General features: G+C 35.8%; 1 protein-coding gene and 1 long non-coding RNA gene across 2 annotated transcripts; one reads left to right on the forward strand and one right to left on the reverse strand.

Moving 5' to 3' along the window:
- Positions 1-6,921: 6,921 nt before the first annotated feature.
- LOC140972443 (uncharacterized) lies at positions 6,922-7,743 on the forward strand. The gene has a single exon (XM_073434869.1). The coding sequence runs from the start codon at positions 6,922-6,924 to the stop codon at positions 7,741-7,743; it is 822 nt and encodes a 273-aa protein (XP_073290970.1).
- A 7,998-nt stretch (positions 7,744-15,741) lies between these two features.
- LOC140973431 (uncharacterized) lies at positions 15,742-17,467 on the reverse strand. The gene is made up of 2 exons (XR_012174628.1): positions 16,694-17,467; positions 15,742-16,126 (listed from the first exon to the last, which is right to left on the reverse strand). It is a non-coding gene; the product is annotated as an uncharacterized lncRNA (long non-coding RNA).
- Between the last annotated feature and the right edge of the window lie 2,278 nt (positions 17,468-19,745).

A 19,745-nucleotide genomic window follows, 5' to 3' on the forward strand; every position in this document is an offset into this window, starting at 1 on the left:
TCGAGAAAATACTCGGTCAGTCTAACGTACCATGCACGCAGTGCTTGCTTCAATCCATAAAGAGCCTTTTTCAACTTATAAACGTGATCCAAGTGGTGTGGATTTCAAATCTTTTAGGTTGTCTAACATATACTTCTTCACATCCATTTGATAGAGTTTGATCTTCATATAGTATACAATGACTAGCAATAGTCAGACTGATTCAATACATGCTACAGGAGCAAAGGTCTCATCAAAGTCAATCACCTCTACCTGTGTGTACCTTTGAGCAACCAACCTAGCTTTGTTCCGAATGATGTTTCCTGACTCATCAGTTTTGTTTTTAAAAATCCATTTTGTACCAATTATGTTACCATTTTCAGGAGGTGGAATTAAATACTACGCATCATTTCGAACAAATTGCTCAAGCTTATCATGCATCGCATTTGTCCAAAACTCATCTTTTAAAGCTTCGTCAATATTTTTGGGTTCAAAGTGGGATACAAAGCATAGATGTCTAACCTGGGAGTACATGGAACTCGTGCATACTAACCCGAACATCTTGTGCTAACAACCTTTTCTTTCTTTCGAGTTTGAATATCTCCATGTACATTTTCAATAATTTGATATGATAGATGATTTTCTTAATTTCGTTTGGAATATTCATTCCATCTTCAATTGCATCATCATCACTCTGATGTTCATCCTGGGGTTCAAAGTGTTGTGCTCGGTGTTGCAACATCTGGGACAACACCTGAATTTTCTAGTGAGATTGAAATTTCCAGCAGGTCATCCATGTCCTCAATAGTTTTCTTTTTCAGATCTGCATGTTCATCAAAAACAACAGTAATAGACTCTATAATAGTCATAGTTCTAAGATTAAATATCCGATAAGCACGACTATTAATGTCATATCCAAGGAATAAATACTAATCACTTTTCGAGGCAAATTTTTCAAGGTGATCTCTCTCATTCAAAACATAGCAAACACAAACAAAAACATGAAATTATTTAAAATTGGTTTCATTCCCATGTTTATCTCATAGGATGTCATTGTTGATCAACTTCTTAAATACACACGGTTTCTATTCTTGCATTCGGCTTTCCCATTTTGTTGTTTCAAAAGTACTTGTAATTGACAGTAAGAGTCTTAATGATCATTCGTTTAAGTTTGTGAAGTATTCTAGGAGTTTCATTGGGCAAGAGATAAGTCTCACTGAATCGATTTTTTTACAAATTGCTTGTAATCACCAAAGTTTTCTAGTGAATCTTTCTTGAGTGGAAAAATGGGTGACATAAGAGTTGTTCGAATCTTCGAATATCTAGAAAATATTTTGTACATTTTACTTTCTGTTTTTATATCAGTTTGATAGCCCAAATGTTCATTTTATTAGCCACTTTCAGTGTTTAACTGTTTTAGTGAACTTATTTTTGCACAATGCATAACTGTGTTATTGATACCAACTGACGAGAATTCAAACTTAGTGTTAACCCAACCGAGTTAATTTTGATATTTGTTGAGATTGTTTATGCATCCCCTCGAAACCAATCTCCCGATCTTAATAAGGTAAATTAGAAGATTTTCATTTTCTTTCCATTTTACAAAACCATAGATTATTTATCCTTATTGAAATTAAAGACTAAAACTCATTGCCAAATCCAATTATTTACGAGCCTTTGTGTTTAAGGAATGTTTTAGTTTTGTAAGTAAGCATTGGATTAGTTGGGACTAATAAACACATCCCATGTTAATTACCCAAAAAAAAAACAAACAAACGCGACCTTAGTATAATTTAGATTATACATACTAGTTTTTTTTTTTTAATTAGTGTTTATGTGCATGCGACAACTGTTTTTGGTCGAACAATTTTTGGTCTTGTAATTTGTATATATATTTTTTTAATTTTCATGTTATCGATTAATTCACGGTTTTAATCCAATAACTTGCATTTTTATTCACTTAACGTGGCACCAAAAAATAATGTTGTGATATTGAAAAATAGTGATGTGACACCGAAAAATAGTGACGTGTCACCTAAAATTCGTTTTTCGGTTCAAACTTCGGATAAAACATTTAGACATATATAAAATTCGGTTTTTGGTTCAATTCATTGTTCTTCTTTTTCGATTTAGATTTTCGATTTTATTCGAAGTTTGAATACCCCTAGCTATAATAATCTATTCGGTCTCTTCATATGACATCTAAAAAATTACAAATATAACCCATATCTATAAATTAACCTAAAATTTGACTTCTAAGAAACCTTATCCACATTAAAAAAATATATATGAATCAAAATTATATTTATATTTATGTTATCTTCCTTTCATTCAATTTAAAGAATGATTAAAAATCATGATAGATAATATATATTACGCTATAAATAAAAATATCCTGTGCAATCAATAATAACAGTAGGTTTTTTTTTTGGGGCTTGATTAAGAAGTGGGTTGCACAGTCCATCCATAATGATCCAAATCATCTTAATAAAACCCTTTTTACTTAGCAGTAAAAGTTAAACAAAATCTTCAACTTTGCCTCATCGCAGCTGCTACCGTAAATCAAGGTTAGTTTTATTCTTAAGTTTGTAATGTCTTCATTTAGGGTTTGTTCAACGTTGCCTCAGTTATGCCAATGGCTCCAAAATATTGAATTTTGATGCTTATACGATGACACAAACCTCTTCTTTTTTACTATTAACGACTCAATGTAACATGTACATATACACATGACATGAGTCGTCTCTTGGTTCGTGCGGGTCAATATATTGAATGTACGATGGTGCGTGTGAACAACCTTTTTTTGTGTTTCATATGGTCAATTTTTTGTCTTGCTGAAATTCTAATAAGTACTTGTTATCAACCGGAAAAAATTCACCGTTACTTGTGGGTTTTAGGTAATGATCCAACTGAAGAATAGAATATATATTATGGAGTAATTCAATTATATGTTTTTAATTTACTCTTTTTTCATCAATAAATATTTTCAACATCACATATATAACTAGTGAATATTCAAGCTTTCTTGAATGTCTCTGATTAGTAATGTCATGATCCTATTCGGGATTCTAAGAAACATGTCTATAGTTTCCTGTTTCTTGTTTCTTGAAACTAATATAAAGAAATATCCCAAAAACAGTGAAATTGTGGCTTGCAACTTTTAAGAGAATTGACTGCATTATTTTGCTTTTGTTCCAAGTTTAGATTTGTGTTATTGTCTGTGACTAATATTTTTTGGACATTCTGATCATTACTATTTTCTAGATCAAATGGCAACTAATAGTACCCTCGCGAGATCATGTATCGCCATAAAGAAGATGGAAGCTTTTGACGGAACAAATGGATCCAAACTTGAGATCAAGATCACCCCAGTACCCAACGAGCAGACCAGATTCAAGGTCAAAATCTCAAGCATACAGCGTGGATTCCATAATCTAGCGAATCGAGCTCCACGTCCAGTAGAATACAACATTCCCTTATTGGAAGTCATTACTGTATTTGCAACCGTCACTAGCTGCATAGCTAGCATTTACGTGGCGTATAAAGCTAGGAGCTTAACTAAGGCACTTTTAGATGCAATCAAAGGGTGGAGGGAATCAGGATTTAGTCCGATAGTACTGAATATCAAAGGCATTCAATTATGCTCCGGATCAATTTTGGAAGACGATTACAACCTTCCACTTGGTAAATTTTTGTTAATTGGGTTGGTAATGAAGAAGAAACATGGAATTATCGTCAAGCGGTTGCTAGGACCATGTCTAAGAATGCTAGCTCAGTTTACTCGTAAGTAACCACTGAAGCCACACATTATCCAAAACTCAATTGCAATTGTGAACGTAATAGGTTGTTGCTATCAGTATCATATTTTTCACTATTGGCTTTATTGATTCTTTTTCAATTTTAGTCCATAAGCTCAGTATTAACCCCAGTCATGAGGGGAAACAAATGCTACTACACACATGGATGGCCTAAATCAACCTCCGCATCCATGTCACCATCGATCATACCTGGTTCAACTTGGGTATCTTCTTCAATCTAGCCTAGTTCCTGACCACTGTCAGTATCCCAGATCTGCTTAGGCTGTTCGTCAGGAGTAGGAGTCCCAGTACCCTAGAAAAATCTTGCCAAGACGAAAACCTTAAATCTTTCCAGCAATAGACCTGCACCAGGATATGAAACAGTGGAAGGAAGTTTATAGAATGGAAGAGATATATGCATGAGCACGATAAATAAATCAAAGAATAGAATGATGCAGAATTTATCAGAAACATAAAAAACAACCTTGGGAAGAACTTACATATCAATAGTTAGTCTATCTTACTTGGGAAGGACTTTTGGAATTATCTGGTTTTAATTAAAAAAAATATTCATTGAGATAATTTTTAATAGCTTGTGATTTTTTTGCACTTGTCCACCCAGAAGCACATTATTATGTTCTAGATATCAATTTAATAGCCCAAAACATCGACAATGCTGTGACATTTGCTCAATCAACATAGAGTTTTCTTACACCGTGTCATCCTTATCTATCATTTTTGTTAAACTCAAGTCAAGGAAGCCATTTTTCTGGGGTTGGTAACAAACATGAGCACCAAAATATAATGTATGAGAATCAAAATCAAGAAAGAATTCAGTGAAAAGAAAAATAAAAGTAAAAAAAACTGACTCGATTATTTATGCGATGATATTCTGCTTCATCTCCCACTGATTCAGTGAAAAGAAAAATAAAATTTGCTTTAGATAGCTATTTCAACTACTAACCTATGTTATTTACATATATAATAGTCAAGCCAACATAAAATTAAATAAAAAGGTACACATCAGATTAAAAAAGGCTGCACAAGCTTACATCATCAGCCAACTCTTTCCAGTAATCCATGATGTCTGGAGTCTGAACTCGTAGAGGATATGTCTGTCAAAGCATTCTGAAAAAACAGACGACAGGAACCAATATCCCGATTCTAATGTTGGGTACCAGTAATATATGGTATGCAAGGACTTCTATTAGAATCAATTATGATTATGACCTGTTGGAAGCTTTGAATAAAGATGAAATATATTGAGCAATAAAAAATAGAACCTGAAGATAAAGGAGGAAACACAATGTATTTTTTCTTCACTACTTCTTTACATCATCGACTGTCTTTTATAGGCAATGACTTACAATATAATACAATACAAATTTGATCAATGATTTAGATCACGCATGTCTTGCATTAATTATCCTTGACTTTGGTTACTCACACTTGAAAACAAATTCATGACAAAATATTGAATATGACATGTGATAGCCTACACTTTTTGACAACGTGAACAATTAGTACAACAAGATATATGCATACAAATTATTAATATTATATTTTACACCCCTCTTTAATTTGTAATACACATACGACGATTCTTGAGATGATCCAATTTTTTTGAAGATACTGGCTTTGTGAAGGGGTCTGTAACTGGCTCGAGTGTTAACAAAAGTCGACTGAATTTCTCTGTCATTGACGAGATTCTTGATGAAATGTTGACGAAGTTCTATATGCAAACAGGATTTTTTGTCATAGCAATAGGAAATATATATGTTACAACAGAATATTCTTACAGAACATTCTGACTCTTGTTGTAAATTTTTAAGAACTTTTCGTAACCATATTGCTTGACAAACAAAATTAGTGGCAAAAATATATTCTGCTTCGGCGATGAAAGTGCAACTGTCTTTTTTTTGAAGACCAAGAAATTGGTTTTGTACCACTACATAATACATATCCAGACGTGCTTTTCCTATCATCAATTGATACAACCCAGTCTCTGGCGGTGTAGCCAATTAGACTATTGTAATCTTCTTTGATATATTTTATACCAATATTTTTTGTTCCTTACAAAGATCGTAGAATTCGTTTAGCATTAGAAAAATGAATTTGACTTGGGTCATTCATGTTGGAAAATTTTGAGTTGGAAAATTTTGATGTTTAATGAATGAAAATTAAGCAAATTAATCAATGTGTTTGATTGAAAAAATTCGAAAAGAAAAACGAAGCTTAATGAACGAATATTAAGTTCGGTGGTTCTGAATTAGACTCGAAACAAGTTCATCAAATGTTGAAAGAACTTCAAACGAGTAGTCGGAACATGTGAGGGACAAAAAAGAAAAAAAAAGGTCGTGAACAGTAGCAGACGCGCACCTACGCGCGGATCGGCGCACAGGCAGGCGCGCGCTCGGCAAGCGCTGCCGAGAGCGCTCGGTAGGCGCTGTCGAGCGCTGCCGAGTGCGCTCGGCAGGCGCTGTCGAGTGCGCTCGGCAGGCGCTGTCGAGCGCTGCCGAGTGCGCTCGGCAACGCGCGCGCGCAGGCGCGAGCGGGCGCCCCTGCAGGCCTTCGTGTCCCTTCGAATTTTCTTGCATCTTTTCATTTCCTTGGCTTTGTTTGATGATTGTGGTCAGTTACAATGGCCAAGGGACATCCCTATGAATGAAAGCTCATGTCTTTTCACTTGAAAAAACATTAAATGTTTGATTTATTGAAAATCAAAACACATACAAAAACACATAACATCATTAGCATATCTTCTTCTTCTTCCTTCTTCAACAAGAGAGAGTTCATTCATTTCCTTGTGATAGAACTTGAATATTTGAGTGCTCATTATTCAAGTGTTGTAGTTGTATCTTGGGAGAAGATTGTTACCAACTCTAGCACATTGTGAGGGTAAATTATTCTTAAGGAGAAAGTGTTCAACACTTGCCTCTACAAAGCCATTATTTTTGTTTTCTTATTGCTTCTCCTCTCATATTTGAATACCCAAACAACAATCTTAAGAAGATTTTTTTATTTTTATTCATTTGCAAGAAGAATATCAATGGCATCATCATCTACAACACAACATGCAACCGTTGCACCAGGAGAGAAACCAGAAAAGTTTTCTGGTGCGGATTTCAAAAGATGGTAACAAAAGATGCTCTTCTATCTCACAACATTGAGTTTGTCAAGGTCCTTGAAGGAGGATCCTCCCACTGTTGCTGAAAACGAGACAGACACCAACAAGAGGGTCGCTTTGGATGCTTGGAACCAAAGTGATTTCTTGTGCAAGAACTACATCCTCAATGGACTTGACAATGCATTGTACAATGTGTATTGTCAAGTCAAGACCGCCAAGGAACTTTGGGATATGCTTGATAAGAAATACAGGGCGGAGGATGCTGGTTTGAAGAAATTTATTGTTGGGAGATTTTTGGACTTCAAGATGGTGGACTCAAAGTCCGTGATGAGTCAAGTGCAAGAATTACAACTTATCTTGCACGAGATTCATGCGGAAGGAATGAGTCTAAGCGAGTCCTTCCAAGTTGCTGCATTGATCGAGAAACTCCCTCCGTTGTGGAAGGATTTCAAGAATTATTTGAACCACAAAAGAAATGAGATGGGATTGGAGGATCTCATTGTGAGATTGAGGATAGAAGAGGACAACAAGGGCAACGAGGCCAAGGCAAGTAAAATGATAGCAAGGGTGAACATTGTTGAATCGAGTTTCCAAGGGAAAAAGAGGAAGTTTGAGAAGCAACCACAACAAGGCCAACAACCACCAAACAAGAAGAAGTTCAAAGGCACTTGTTATAACTGCGGAAAACCGAACCACATGGCTAAGGATTGTAGGAAGCCAAAGAAGGGAAATCCTCAAGCCAACGTAATTCAAGAAAGGTCGGTACCATTTGATTTTTCTCGACTCGATTTGTCTGCAGTTATTTTGGAAGCAAATTTGGTGGAAAACTCCAACGAGTAGTGGGTTGATACTGGAGCAACTCGACAAATATGCTCCAACAAGGGGATGTTCTCCACATACACTCCATCGACCGGGAGAAAACTATACATGGAGAACTCTGCTACATCTGAGGTGGTGGGCACCGGAAATGTGGTACTGAAGATGACATCGGGTTTGGAAGTAACTCTTGTTGATGCACTTCATGTACCGGACATAAGAAAGAACCTCGTGTCGGGGTCTCTGTTGGTCAAATACGGGTTTAGACTAGTATTTGAGTCTAACAAGGTTGTATTGACCAAGAATGGTCATTTTATTGAAAAAAGATATCCCGATGAGAATCTTTTCAAGTCGAATGTAATGGTTATACGCCAAAATTTTGTTGAAAGAAATAAAGACAAAAGTTCTATTTACTTGCTTGAGTGTTCTCATTTATGGCATGTTCGTTTAGGACACGTAAATTTTAATACCTTGCAACGTTTAATGAAACTGGAATTATTACCTAAACACAACGTCGATCCAACACACAAATGCGAAATATGTGTTGAAGCAAAAATGACCAAAGCGCCTTAACACTCAATTGAAAGATTTACAACTCCTCTAGAACTAATACACACTGATCTTGGTGATTTAAAGTTTGTACAAACTAGAGGAGGGAAAAGATATTACGTAACATTCATTGATGATAATACAAGGTACTGTTACGTATATCTTTTGAGGTCTAAAGACGAAGCTCTTGAAGCATTCAAAGGTTATAAGACCGAAGTTGAGAATCAACTAGGCAAAAATATAAAGAGGGTTCAAAGCGATAGAGGGGGCGAATACAGAGCACCGTTTGATGAATTCTGCACATCTGTGGGTATAATTCATGAAACGACTGCTCCTTATTCTCCACAATCGAATGGCATTGCCGAAAGAAAGAATCGAACTCTGAAAGATATGATGAATACTATGTTAATAAGTTCAGGATTACCCCAAAACTTGTGGGGGGAAGCAATACTATCGGCTAATCACATCATGAACAAGATACCCCATAAGAAAAATGACAAGTCACTTTATGAATTGTGGAAAGGTCAAAAACCTTCCTACAAGTACCTTAAAGTGTGGGGGTTTCTAGCTAAGGTTGAAATATCAAAGCCTAAACAAGAGCGAATTGGACCAAAGACGGTCGACTGCATATTCATCGGGTATGCACATAATAGTAGTGCCTATAGGTTTATAGTGCACAAATCTGAAAACGCAGAAATGAATACGGGCATGACAATTGAGTCAAGAAATGCAGTATTTTTTGAAAATATATTTCCTTGTAAAGAAAGGAAAGAAAATGGTTCTGGCAAGCGAAAACTTGAGATGGAGCATGAAGGTCAAGGACCTACACATGACCCAACTCTAAATGAAAATGCTATACCATTGGAAGGCTCTTCAAAGGAGCAAGAGCCAAGAAGAAGCAAAAGGGCTAGAATCTCAAAGTCCTTTGGTCCAGATTTCCATACTTTTATGTTGGAAAATGAACCAAAGAACATACAAGATGCTCTGGGTAGCCCTGAAGCTCCTTATTGGAAAGAAGCCATCAACTCTGAAATGGATTCCATTTTGCAAAACCATACTTGGGAACTAGTGGATCTTTCACCAGGTACCAAGCCATTGGGATGCAAATGGATATTGAAAAAGAAAATTAGAGTTGATGGAAGTATTGAAAAATACAAAGCCAGGCTTGTGGCTAAAGGCTATAGACAAAGAGAAGGTCATGATTTCTTCGACACGTACTCACCAGTTTCAAGAATAACATCCATTCGTGTGCTCATTGCTATTGCAGCTTTGCATAACCTTGAAATACATCAAATGGATGTCAAAACAGCATTCTTAAATGGTGAAATTAAAGAAGAAATATATATGGAGCAACCTGAAGGTTTCATTGTTAAAGAACAAGAAAGAAAAGTCTGTCGTTTAATTAAGTCACTATACGGACTTAAACAAGCGCCCAAGCAGTGGCACGAAAAATTTGACAAGGTAGTATTGTCAAACGGATTTAAGATTAACGAGTGTGACAAATGTGTTTACATTAAAGGCACTCGAGAATCTTATGTGATGGTATGTCTATATGTGGATGACATGCTAATAATGCGGAATAGCCAAGAGTTTATTAAGAGTACAAAGAAAATGTTGACAAAACATTTTGATATGAAATATATGGGTATTGCTGATGTAATTCTAGAGATTAAAATCTTTAGAACTCCAGAAGCAATAGTCCTATCTCAGTCTCATTATGTAGAAACAGTGTTAAATAAGTTTAACGCTTATGACTCTACCCCAGTAAAAACGCCTTTAGACGTAAATGTCCATTTGGCGAAACATCGTGGAGAACCAGTTTTCAATTGGAATACTCCAGAATTATTGGAAGCCTTATGTACATCACTAACTGTACTAGACCTGATATCGCTTGTGCTGTTAACAAGTTATGTCGGTTTACAAGTAACCCTAGTGATGCACATTGGAAAGCGTTGACAATGGTGCTTAGATATTTAAAGCACACATCAGAATATGGACTAAATTACATAAGGTATCCTACAGTACTTGAAGGATACTGTGATGCAAATTGGATTTCTGACACCAAGGACTCCAAATCCACCAGCGGCTATGTATTTAGCATTGGTAGAGGAGCAGTCTCTTGGAGGTCATCGAAACAAACTTGCATTGCTAGATCTACTATAGAATCGGAGTTCATAGCGCTAGATAAAGGTTCAGAAGAAGCAGAATGGCTTCGCAACTTTCTAGAAGACATTCCATGTTGGACAAGTCCAGTGCCAGCAATCTTGATACATTGCGACAGTCGGTCGGTAATTGCAAGGGCACAAAACAGTATGTACAATTGCAAGTCTCGACACATTCGTCGAAGACATAATACTGTACGACAGTTGATCTCTAATGGAGTTATATCAATTGATTATATTAAATCAAAGGATAACTTAGCGGATCCGCTTACAAAAGCATTAAATAGAGATCAAATGTACTGTCTGTCAAGAAGAATGGGTTTAAAACCTACCAAATAAAGTTTTCATAGTGGCAACCCAACCTTGTTGATTGGAGATCCCAAGATCTTGGTTCAATGGGAAAACTAAATTATGAGAACTTGAGGAATCACTCCTCATTCCTAATACGATGAGTGAAATTGCCTACAAAGGTAGTGATGTTAAGTATTGTACTTTTAATGATTCCGTAACTTGCAAAAGCGGGGTAAGTAGGATACCCTTTTACAAGGAGATCACCTATGTACGTGTGAGGACGGGCCGCCTCGATGAAACACGTATGAAGCCAAGATGTGTTCCATGGCCAAAACGGACACAACCGATAAAACAAAATGGAAATGGAAGAAAGGTTATCATGTGGGTACAGTTGTCTGGGTTTACATGACCCGCCTAGAAGTTCAAGACATCACGTTCACTTCGTGGCCTAGTAAATCCGATTGTATTCCACTATGGAAGGTTCAAAGCCAAAAGCCACATCTCCTGATATGATAATTTTTCGTATATACTCTCTCTTATGCATCACGAGCATTCATGCATTAATTTCATTCATGTGGGGGATTGTTGGAAAATTTTGATGCTTAATGAATGAAAATTAAGCAAATTAATCAATGTGTTTGATTGAAAAAATTCGAAAAAAAAAGCGAAGCTTAATGAATGAATATTAAGTTCGGTGGTTCTGAATTAAACTCGAAACAAGTTCATCGAATGTTGAAAGAACTTCAAACGAGTAGTCGGAACATGTGAGGGACGGAAAAGAAAAAAAAGGTCGTGAACAGTAGCAGACGCGCACCTGCGCGTTGATCTGCGCGCAAGTGCGCGCGCCTGGCAGTAACAGGTGCGCACCTGCGCGCAAGTGCGCGCGTCTGCCGAGCGCCTGCCGAGAGCGCTCGGCAGCGCGCGCACGCGCAGGAGCCAGCGGGCGCCCTTGCAGGCCTTCGTGTCCCTTCGAATTTTCTTGCATCTTTTCATTTCCTTGGCATTGTTTGATGATTGTGGTCAGTTACAATGGCCAAGGGACATCCTTATGAATGAAAGCTCATGTCTTTTCACTTGAAAAAACATTAAATGTTTGATTTATTGAAAATCAAAACACATACAAAAATACATAACATCATTAGCATATCTTCTTCTTCTTCTTCCTTCTTCAACAAGAGAGAGTTCCTTCATTTCCTTGTGATAGAACTTGAATATTTGAGTACTCATTATTCAAGTGTTGTAGTTGTATCTTGGGAGACGATTGCCACCAACTCTAGCACATTGTGAGGGCAAATTCTTCTTAAGGAGAACGTGTTCAACACTTGCCTCTACAAAACCATTATTTTTGTTTTCTTCTTGCTTCTCCTCTCATATTTGAATACCCAAACAACAATTCAAGAATCTGGATATCATGTTCACATAGTGGACAGTATCTGGTCTTGTGTTTGTGAGGTACATCAGTGAACCCCCTAAACTTCGATAAATTGTTGCATTGGTTTTTTTGCTCCTTCTTTTTGCAGCAAATTTTCATTTAAGGCCATCGGAGTTGTGACAGGATTACACATTGACATGTTAAATTTTTCCAGCAAATCTTGTTTGTAAAATAACTGTCGATTTTACTGTTACATGCTCGAGGTACTTGTTTCAAACCATAAAGAGCTTTGTGAAGGTGATGTACCATGTTTTCTTTTCCTTTCACTATGTAGCCTTGTGGCTGTTTTAGGTAGACTTCTTCCTGCAACTCTCTATATAAGAAAGCTGATTTGACATCAAGTTGTTAGACTGATAATTCTTTTTGTTCAACAACAGCAAGTACAATGCGAATAGTTTTCATTCTCATAACAGAGACAAATATTTAATGGAAGTCAATCCCAAGCTGTTGTGAATAGACTTTTGCAACAAGCCGAGGTTTGTGTTTTTGGATTGAACAATCTTCATTGAATTTGGTACTTTAATCCGACCACATCTTTATTTTTGGGATGATCAACCAAGTTTCAAGTTCGATTTTTCATAATAGTATCAATTTCATCATCCATGGCTTTTTGCCAAACTTATTTTTCACAACCTCTTCAAATTTCTGTGGTTCACAAGAGAAAAATGCAACATTTGATAAATAAAAATTTCACTTATTGAACGTACCTTTCTCAATGGGGACTCTGAATTAGAATCTGAGCTAAAAATATTTTGGTCGTGTACTGGATCCACAGTAGAATTTGCACCAGAATCTTTTGTTTCTTTTGGTTCAATTGAATTTTTATTTTCCAAGTCTCAAGCTTTCATTTCATCAAAGTGTATGTATGTTGAAATTATTAATTAACTCGTTTGTTTATAATTAAATAAACTATTTGCCTTTGATTCATCACTGTAGCCAATAAAAATGTATTTTTCAACTTTTTCGTCGAATTTATCTCGTTGTTGTGAAGGAATGAGAGGAATAAGCTAGACGTCCAAAAACTCAAAAATGTCTGATTTCTGGTTTGCGCTTGTGCCAAGTTTCGTAAGGAGTTTAATTTGGATTGGCCTTCGTTGGTGATTTGTTGAGGATGTATACGGCAGTATTGACAGTTGCAGCCCAAAAAGTATTGGGAAGACTTTTGCTTTCAACATGCTTCTGAGGTGTGTAGTGTGCTGTAAACTGCCCCTGGATTCCTTCCTGACTGCAATAATTTGAGAATTCTTTAGACAAGAATTCCCCATCACAATCAGTTCTAAGAGTTTTGAGCTAGAAATTGCTCTGTATTTCAACCATCTTCTTGAACCAGATAAATACTGCAAAAGCTTCTGATTTTTACTCCAAGAAGAACACCCACATCATCCTACTAAAATCATCAACAGACAGAAGAAAATATTTTTTCTTTGAAATGATGATATATGTCCTTGTTGGTCCACAAATGTCAGCATGTATCAGTTCAAGAGGTTGTTTTGCTCTCCAAGCAGACTTAGGAAAAGGTAATCGATGCATTTTACCATAAATACATCCTTCACATATTTGGTCCAAAGTTCAATGTTAGGGAATCCAATCACAATATTTCACTGTTTCAACAGTCTCAGTCCATAGTAGTTCAAATGTCCATATCTCAAATGCCATAAAAAAGATTCTTCAGATCCCTTATTTTACATTCATTTTTTTTTTCAAAATTGACTGAGTAACCATTTTGAATTAATTGTCCAATAAGATCAGGGACATAGAGGACATTTACAATAAATTTGGTGTTACCTCACTTCGTTCTCACAGCTACAGTTCCTTTGCTGTAAACAGGTTGTAATTTTTCATCTCCCATTTTGACTTCCGATGAAAAGATTTCATCATCCTTTTGTCTTGTCATGTGGTTACTGCAACTTTTGCTTCTTCTTCTTTGTTTAAATTTGGGATGTGCTAGTTTCTCCACCTTCAAATTTTTTCTTCTATGTCATGTTGAGTTTGGACTCGAAGGTTTGCTCAATGGTAGGGCCAACAAATCTTTAGATCACATGTTTTTGTATTATAATATTTCTTTGCAGAGGAGAAATTGGGTGTGGGTCTACCACATTTTTTTGGGTACCAGTAATATATGGTATGCAAAGACTTCGATTAGAATCAATTATGATGAGCTGTTGGAAGCTTTGAATAAAGATGAAATATATTGAGCAATAAAACAAAACCGCCGGACAAAGAACAAGAGGATACATGAGGAAACAAAACGTATTATTTGTGTCTTTTATATGCAATGACTTACAATATAATACAATACAAATGTGATCAATGATTTAGATCACGCATTAATTATCTTTAACTTTGATTACTCACACTTGAAAAGAAATTCATGACAAACATTGAATATGGCATTTGAACAGTTAATACAACAAGACAAATGCATGCAAATTATCATATTTTACATATAATACAACAAGATCTACTTAAAAAAGAAATATTGAAGAAAATAGGATTCTTCTTCCAAAAAAAAAAAATACAAAATTTTCATCCAATTACATGCAGGAGATCTTTCCTTGTCCACTTGCATGCATTTAAAAATTCTCTTTTGTAACTTGTCCATGACTTGGTCATATATCTCTGTCATTTTTCTAAACCATATTTTTCAGGATCCAATTAAGTTAATGAAAATAAAAATATATATGTGATGAAAACATCATGAAGGGAATGTCACTTGTAAAGCTGAGTAGATTTCCTCAAACATTGAGGCTCAAAGAAATGGATATCACTTTACCTAAAAACGTACTGAAAGACCTTTTCATCCTGAAATTATGATACTCCTAGTCTCTTACCAAAATGCATCCTTATGATTTCATTGCAAAATACAAGGCAAGGCAAGCCAAGGCATTAATTAATCAATATTTCCTGCCTCCATCTTGGGCTAGTTTTATTTTCTATAGGTTGTTTTTCAAACAGAAGGCAGCCATCACGCTTCCACCAGACCTATAAAAGGCTAATAGCTCAACATGAATACAAATGAAGATGTAAACTGGGAAATGTTTCTAAAGCGTTGAGTAATATATCGAAACAATGTCGATCATGATGATAATATAGTACCAAAAATGCAGAATAAAATAATCAACAACAACACAAATATTTATGTGGTTATGTGGTTCACCCAATATATGCTACGTTCATGAAGCTACTGCAAATATTTATTAGAGGGAAAAAATTACAAGTATATACAAAACACTCAACATATCACAATCCCAACATGAGCATAACCGAGAAAAAAATTTCTCGATAACACTAATTTTTTCTTATCACTTAAGTTGCTCTCTTGAGCTTGAGATTCTTAGAAAGCTTATATGTGATATCTAGCAAATGAACAAATGAGCTCTATATATAGAAAACTCATCAAATGTGAAAGTAAAATGTAAATTCAAAATTTGTTAGCCATCATTTGGATGGTAGTGTGGACGTTCACATTGGATGTCATATGTGAACATAGGCACACTTTTCTTGCCTACAATTTTCGTCAAAAACACATGTTCAAATTTTGTGGGGGCCCGTGCTCCTGATTAATATTTAATGACCAAACAACCAGGATTTATTAATGTAAACAGCGAAAGCGATTAAAATTTTCCATTTTGGGCCTACAGAAATTTCGGCATGACCTATTCGTAAATAGGACATCCCAAAAAAATCAAAACATCACAAATAATATTTATATACTCGAAATAAAGTCACAACATCAATTCACAACCTATAGCCGCACTGGCCAGGACTAAACACATGCAAAGCCGGCAAGGCTCGATCACACAACTATCAATTCAAAACATCGTAAAAATAACAGTACAGCTACACGGGGCATCTCTCCGGTAAATGTATGACTCTATAATATAGTATATATCTGGGAACTCTCAACCATGACTCGACGACTGGGCACCACTACTTGACGCTCCACCAGACGCGTCAAATCCTCCTGAATAACCTGCTATGGCATCAAAAACAACCACATCATAAAAAGAAACGAGGGGTCGGGCCCCAGTACGACGAACCAGTAATATTACGACAAATATAACTGACATGAAATGAAATCAAGTAAAATGCGATACAATGCAATGTAATGCAATACGTGAAGGGTAACAACCGATAATGGATACCAAACAGAGTCCAAATGAATCGCATCAACAACAGTAACAGTGGCCACCCGTGCCAGGAACGTAGCAACGCAACATCAAGTCGCCACTCATCCATGCACGTAGCATCGAGGGTACGGGAGCTACCCGCTCAGCCCTCGTGCAAGTCATCAGGAGTGCTAATCCTACCCACCCGCTCCATCGATGACGTAACAACTCGATAGATCAATATCAATATCAATAGTAATCAAAGGAGTCAAGGCTCGAAATGCAATGCATTAATAGTATCAACACAAATAAAGACATGAATGCAATCACGTATTCACAGAAGCACATAAAGCACGCCAAAACTCATTACAACATACTCAACGTCATCTCACGTCATAATAGACGTCGTAATGAAAACAGTTCATACGTACCTCAACTGAACCCTTAATTTACCACTGAAATTTCTTAAGGATTTCTCGAATAATCCAATCCTGTGGCAAATAATACATTTCATATCAAGTTCAATTTATTTTTCCAAGATTCACTAATTTAGCCTAAAATTCTAAAAATCCATAATTTAGGCTTTAAAATTCCTAAAACTCATCGCAAAGTCAAATATAGCGATTTATTTAACTTAAATCTCTCAATACCAGACAACTTGAAATTTCGAAAATTCAATCGTACCGAATCAGAAATTTTCGATATTTTCTAGGAATGTCCAAAATTTTCATTTTTTATCTCTAATACTATAAACACATCCCAATAACAATTTAACAATTTCAAAAATCATAAATTCCCAAATTAATAGGCTAAATTCAAAATATTATCTAATTAAATTTCGAAAATTAGCTTAATACCTCCAATCGACTCCGATATAACACCTACAATCAATAATCCAATATATATTAATTATTGGAACTCAATTGAATTAAAATCCCCAAAATTCGAAACCCTAAAATCATAATTATACCTCTGAAATTTCGAAAATTGCTCAAAGCTTCGAATTTAAGCTTCAAACAACATAACCCAAGCTTTCTTCCAACTTTTCCGGCGAAAACATGCGGCGGTCTCTAACGGGTTTCCGAGAGTCGCGAGTTTTCTGCGAAATTTTGGTATCAATGGATAGCTCTCGTCGAAAGGATTCCGAATATGTATTTACTGTAATTTTTTGATCACCGGTGTGACCACAATCGACAGTAAAAGGAACGAAAATTGTTTGACAAAGAAGGAGAAAGAAGCTTCGGCTACGGGGAGAGAGAAAACAAAATTTCACATTTCTTTTTTTTTAATTATTATTATTTAACTTATTTACTTAAAACAAATGGGCTGGGCTTGGGAACTGGGCTCTTACAAATTTTAACAATTCTCCTACTTGAAGACTTGATTTCAATTATGTTTTCAAACCATCAATGCAGTAGCTCATATCTCTCTTTTTATACTTGCATCCCGACTGAAGTTGAACAAACTTCAGTTTGTCAATGGTCACAATCTTTGTGAGCATATGAGCTGGATTCTTACTTCTAGGAATCTTCTCAAGCATCAAGATTTCATCTTCCAGTACCGATATAATGAAATGGTACCGAACATGTATATGTTTTGTACTAGCATGATAAACATGATTTTTGCTAAATGAATAACACTCTAATTGTCATAATATAAATGCTATTATCAAGCTTATGGCCTAGTTCATCTACAAAGTATCTCAACCATATCATCTCTTTGCTAGCTTCTGTAATGCAATGTACTCAACTTCAGTGGTCGAAAGCCCAACTTTCTTTTTCAACTTAGATACCCAGCTTATTGTCGTATCACCTAGTGTAAACATATAATCAATGGTATTTTTCTGCCATCTAGGTCACCACCCATATCGGCATCAACAAAACCTTGTAAGGCCAAATTTTATGGTTTTGCCCATAAATTCTCTCAACCGGAACGAAATCAATCAAATAAAGTCCAAGTAATAGCCATCGAGGAACAACCCATTTTTTATGAAGAAGCGGTGAGTTTTGTGGGAAATCAATGGAGAAAAAAATATGATCCATATATATCCACATAAATGAAGGATGGAGAAATCACCATAATTTTTCTTGGAAGAATACTCGGAATGCTCTTAATCCAACACATATTCCTCTATTTTCGGCTCCTCAACATGCGAGACAACAAGGATTATTGTTAGCTACAGCACGCCCAGGATTCAAGCAAGGGGGAGACCAGTTTATGAGGATGTTACGATGAAACATGTCATGGGAATGGAAACGATGCTACAAAATCATGATGTTATCTTGCAAAGATTGGAAGCTCAAATGGGTCAAATAACTAGCCAGATAGAAAATCGAGCCATTGGAACACTACCAAGTGATACTTGGAAAAACCCGAAAGGAGTGAACGCAGAGAGTACAATGGTTAAAATCAAGGATGAGGAACCAAAGAAGAAAAATTCTACAGATGTAGAGGAAAAGGATGGAAGAAGAATGAAATGAAAGATGGAGGATGCTAAGGAGAAGAAGAAAAAACCATATTGCAATATCTTGATCATCGTTCTTGAAGCTCCAAAATGACCATCATATGGAGCATAATGACATTTCTCAAAAATATCCCATGCTTCTTCTTCTACCACATATCGTCTAATGATTTGATCAGCACACTTCTAAAAAAACTTAGGGATCATCCCACAAATAAAACTTTGCCTCGTGGAAGAACTTTTTATTTTGATGGTGATTTAGATTTGGAGACAAAACACAACAAGAAATAAAATTAGCAATGTCTGTAAATTAGCGAGTTTAAAGGTTACCTCAAAAATATGTTCTTATGGAAAGTTTTCTTTGATGATAAGATCCGCTACTATTTTTTTGTTGCCCTTATTGTTCTTAATCTCAAAGTCAAACTCTTGTAGTAGAAAGATCCACCCAAACAACCTAGGCTTTGCATCGTTCTAGGAAAACAAATAGTGAATCGCTGCATGATAAGTATAAACAATTACCTTTGAGTAAATTAGTTAGGAACTTAATTTGTTGACTTCAATTGTGGTATAATTTTGTTGTGCTCCATCAAGAGTGTTAAGTTCCTGGTAGATTGCTCGAAACATCTCATCTCTTATTTTGCCCAACACATCTCCAACAACATAATCACTAGCATCACACATTGCTTAAAATGGCTCCTTCCAGTCTGACACAACCATGATCAGTGTTGAAATCAACTCGTCTTTAATTCTGTTAAATTCCTACAACACTCATCACCAAAAATAAAAATAATAATCCTTTTCTGTTAAATTGCACAAGGGTTTAGTAATTTTAGAAAATATTTAATAAAGCAACGATAAAACCTAACATGTCCTAGAAAGCGTGGAAGCTTCTAAATTGCAACCACTTTGGCTCGGTCTACTTACAGTCCCTTGGATGACACTTTATCTCCAAGCACAATGCCTTCTTGATCCATAAATTGGCACTTCTTAGTTAAGAACTAAGTTCTTTTCTTGACATATCT

This window comes from Primulina huaijiensis, chromosome 3 (genome assembly GCF_012295235.1).
Source record: "Primulina huaijiensis isolate GDHJ02 chromosome 3, ASM1229523v2, whole genome shotgun sequence".
In the NCBI taxonomy this organism is placed as follows: Eukaryota; Viridiplantae; Streptophyta; class Magnoliopsida; order Lamiales; family Gesneriaceae; genus Primulina; species Primulina huaijiensis.

Coding starts and splice junctions, on each gene's coding strand:
- LOC140972443 (XM_073434869.1), top strand. CDS start 6,922: ATGCTCTTCTATCTCACAACATTGAGTTTGTCAAGGTCCTTGAAGGAG.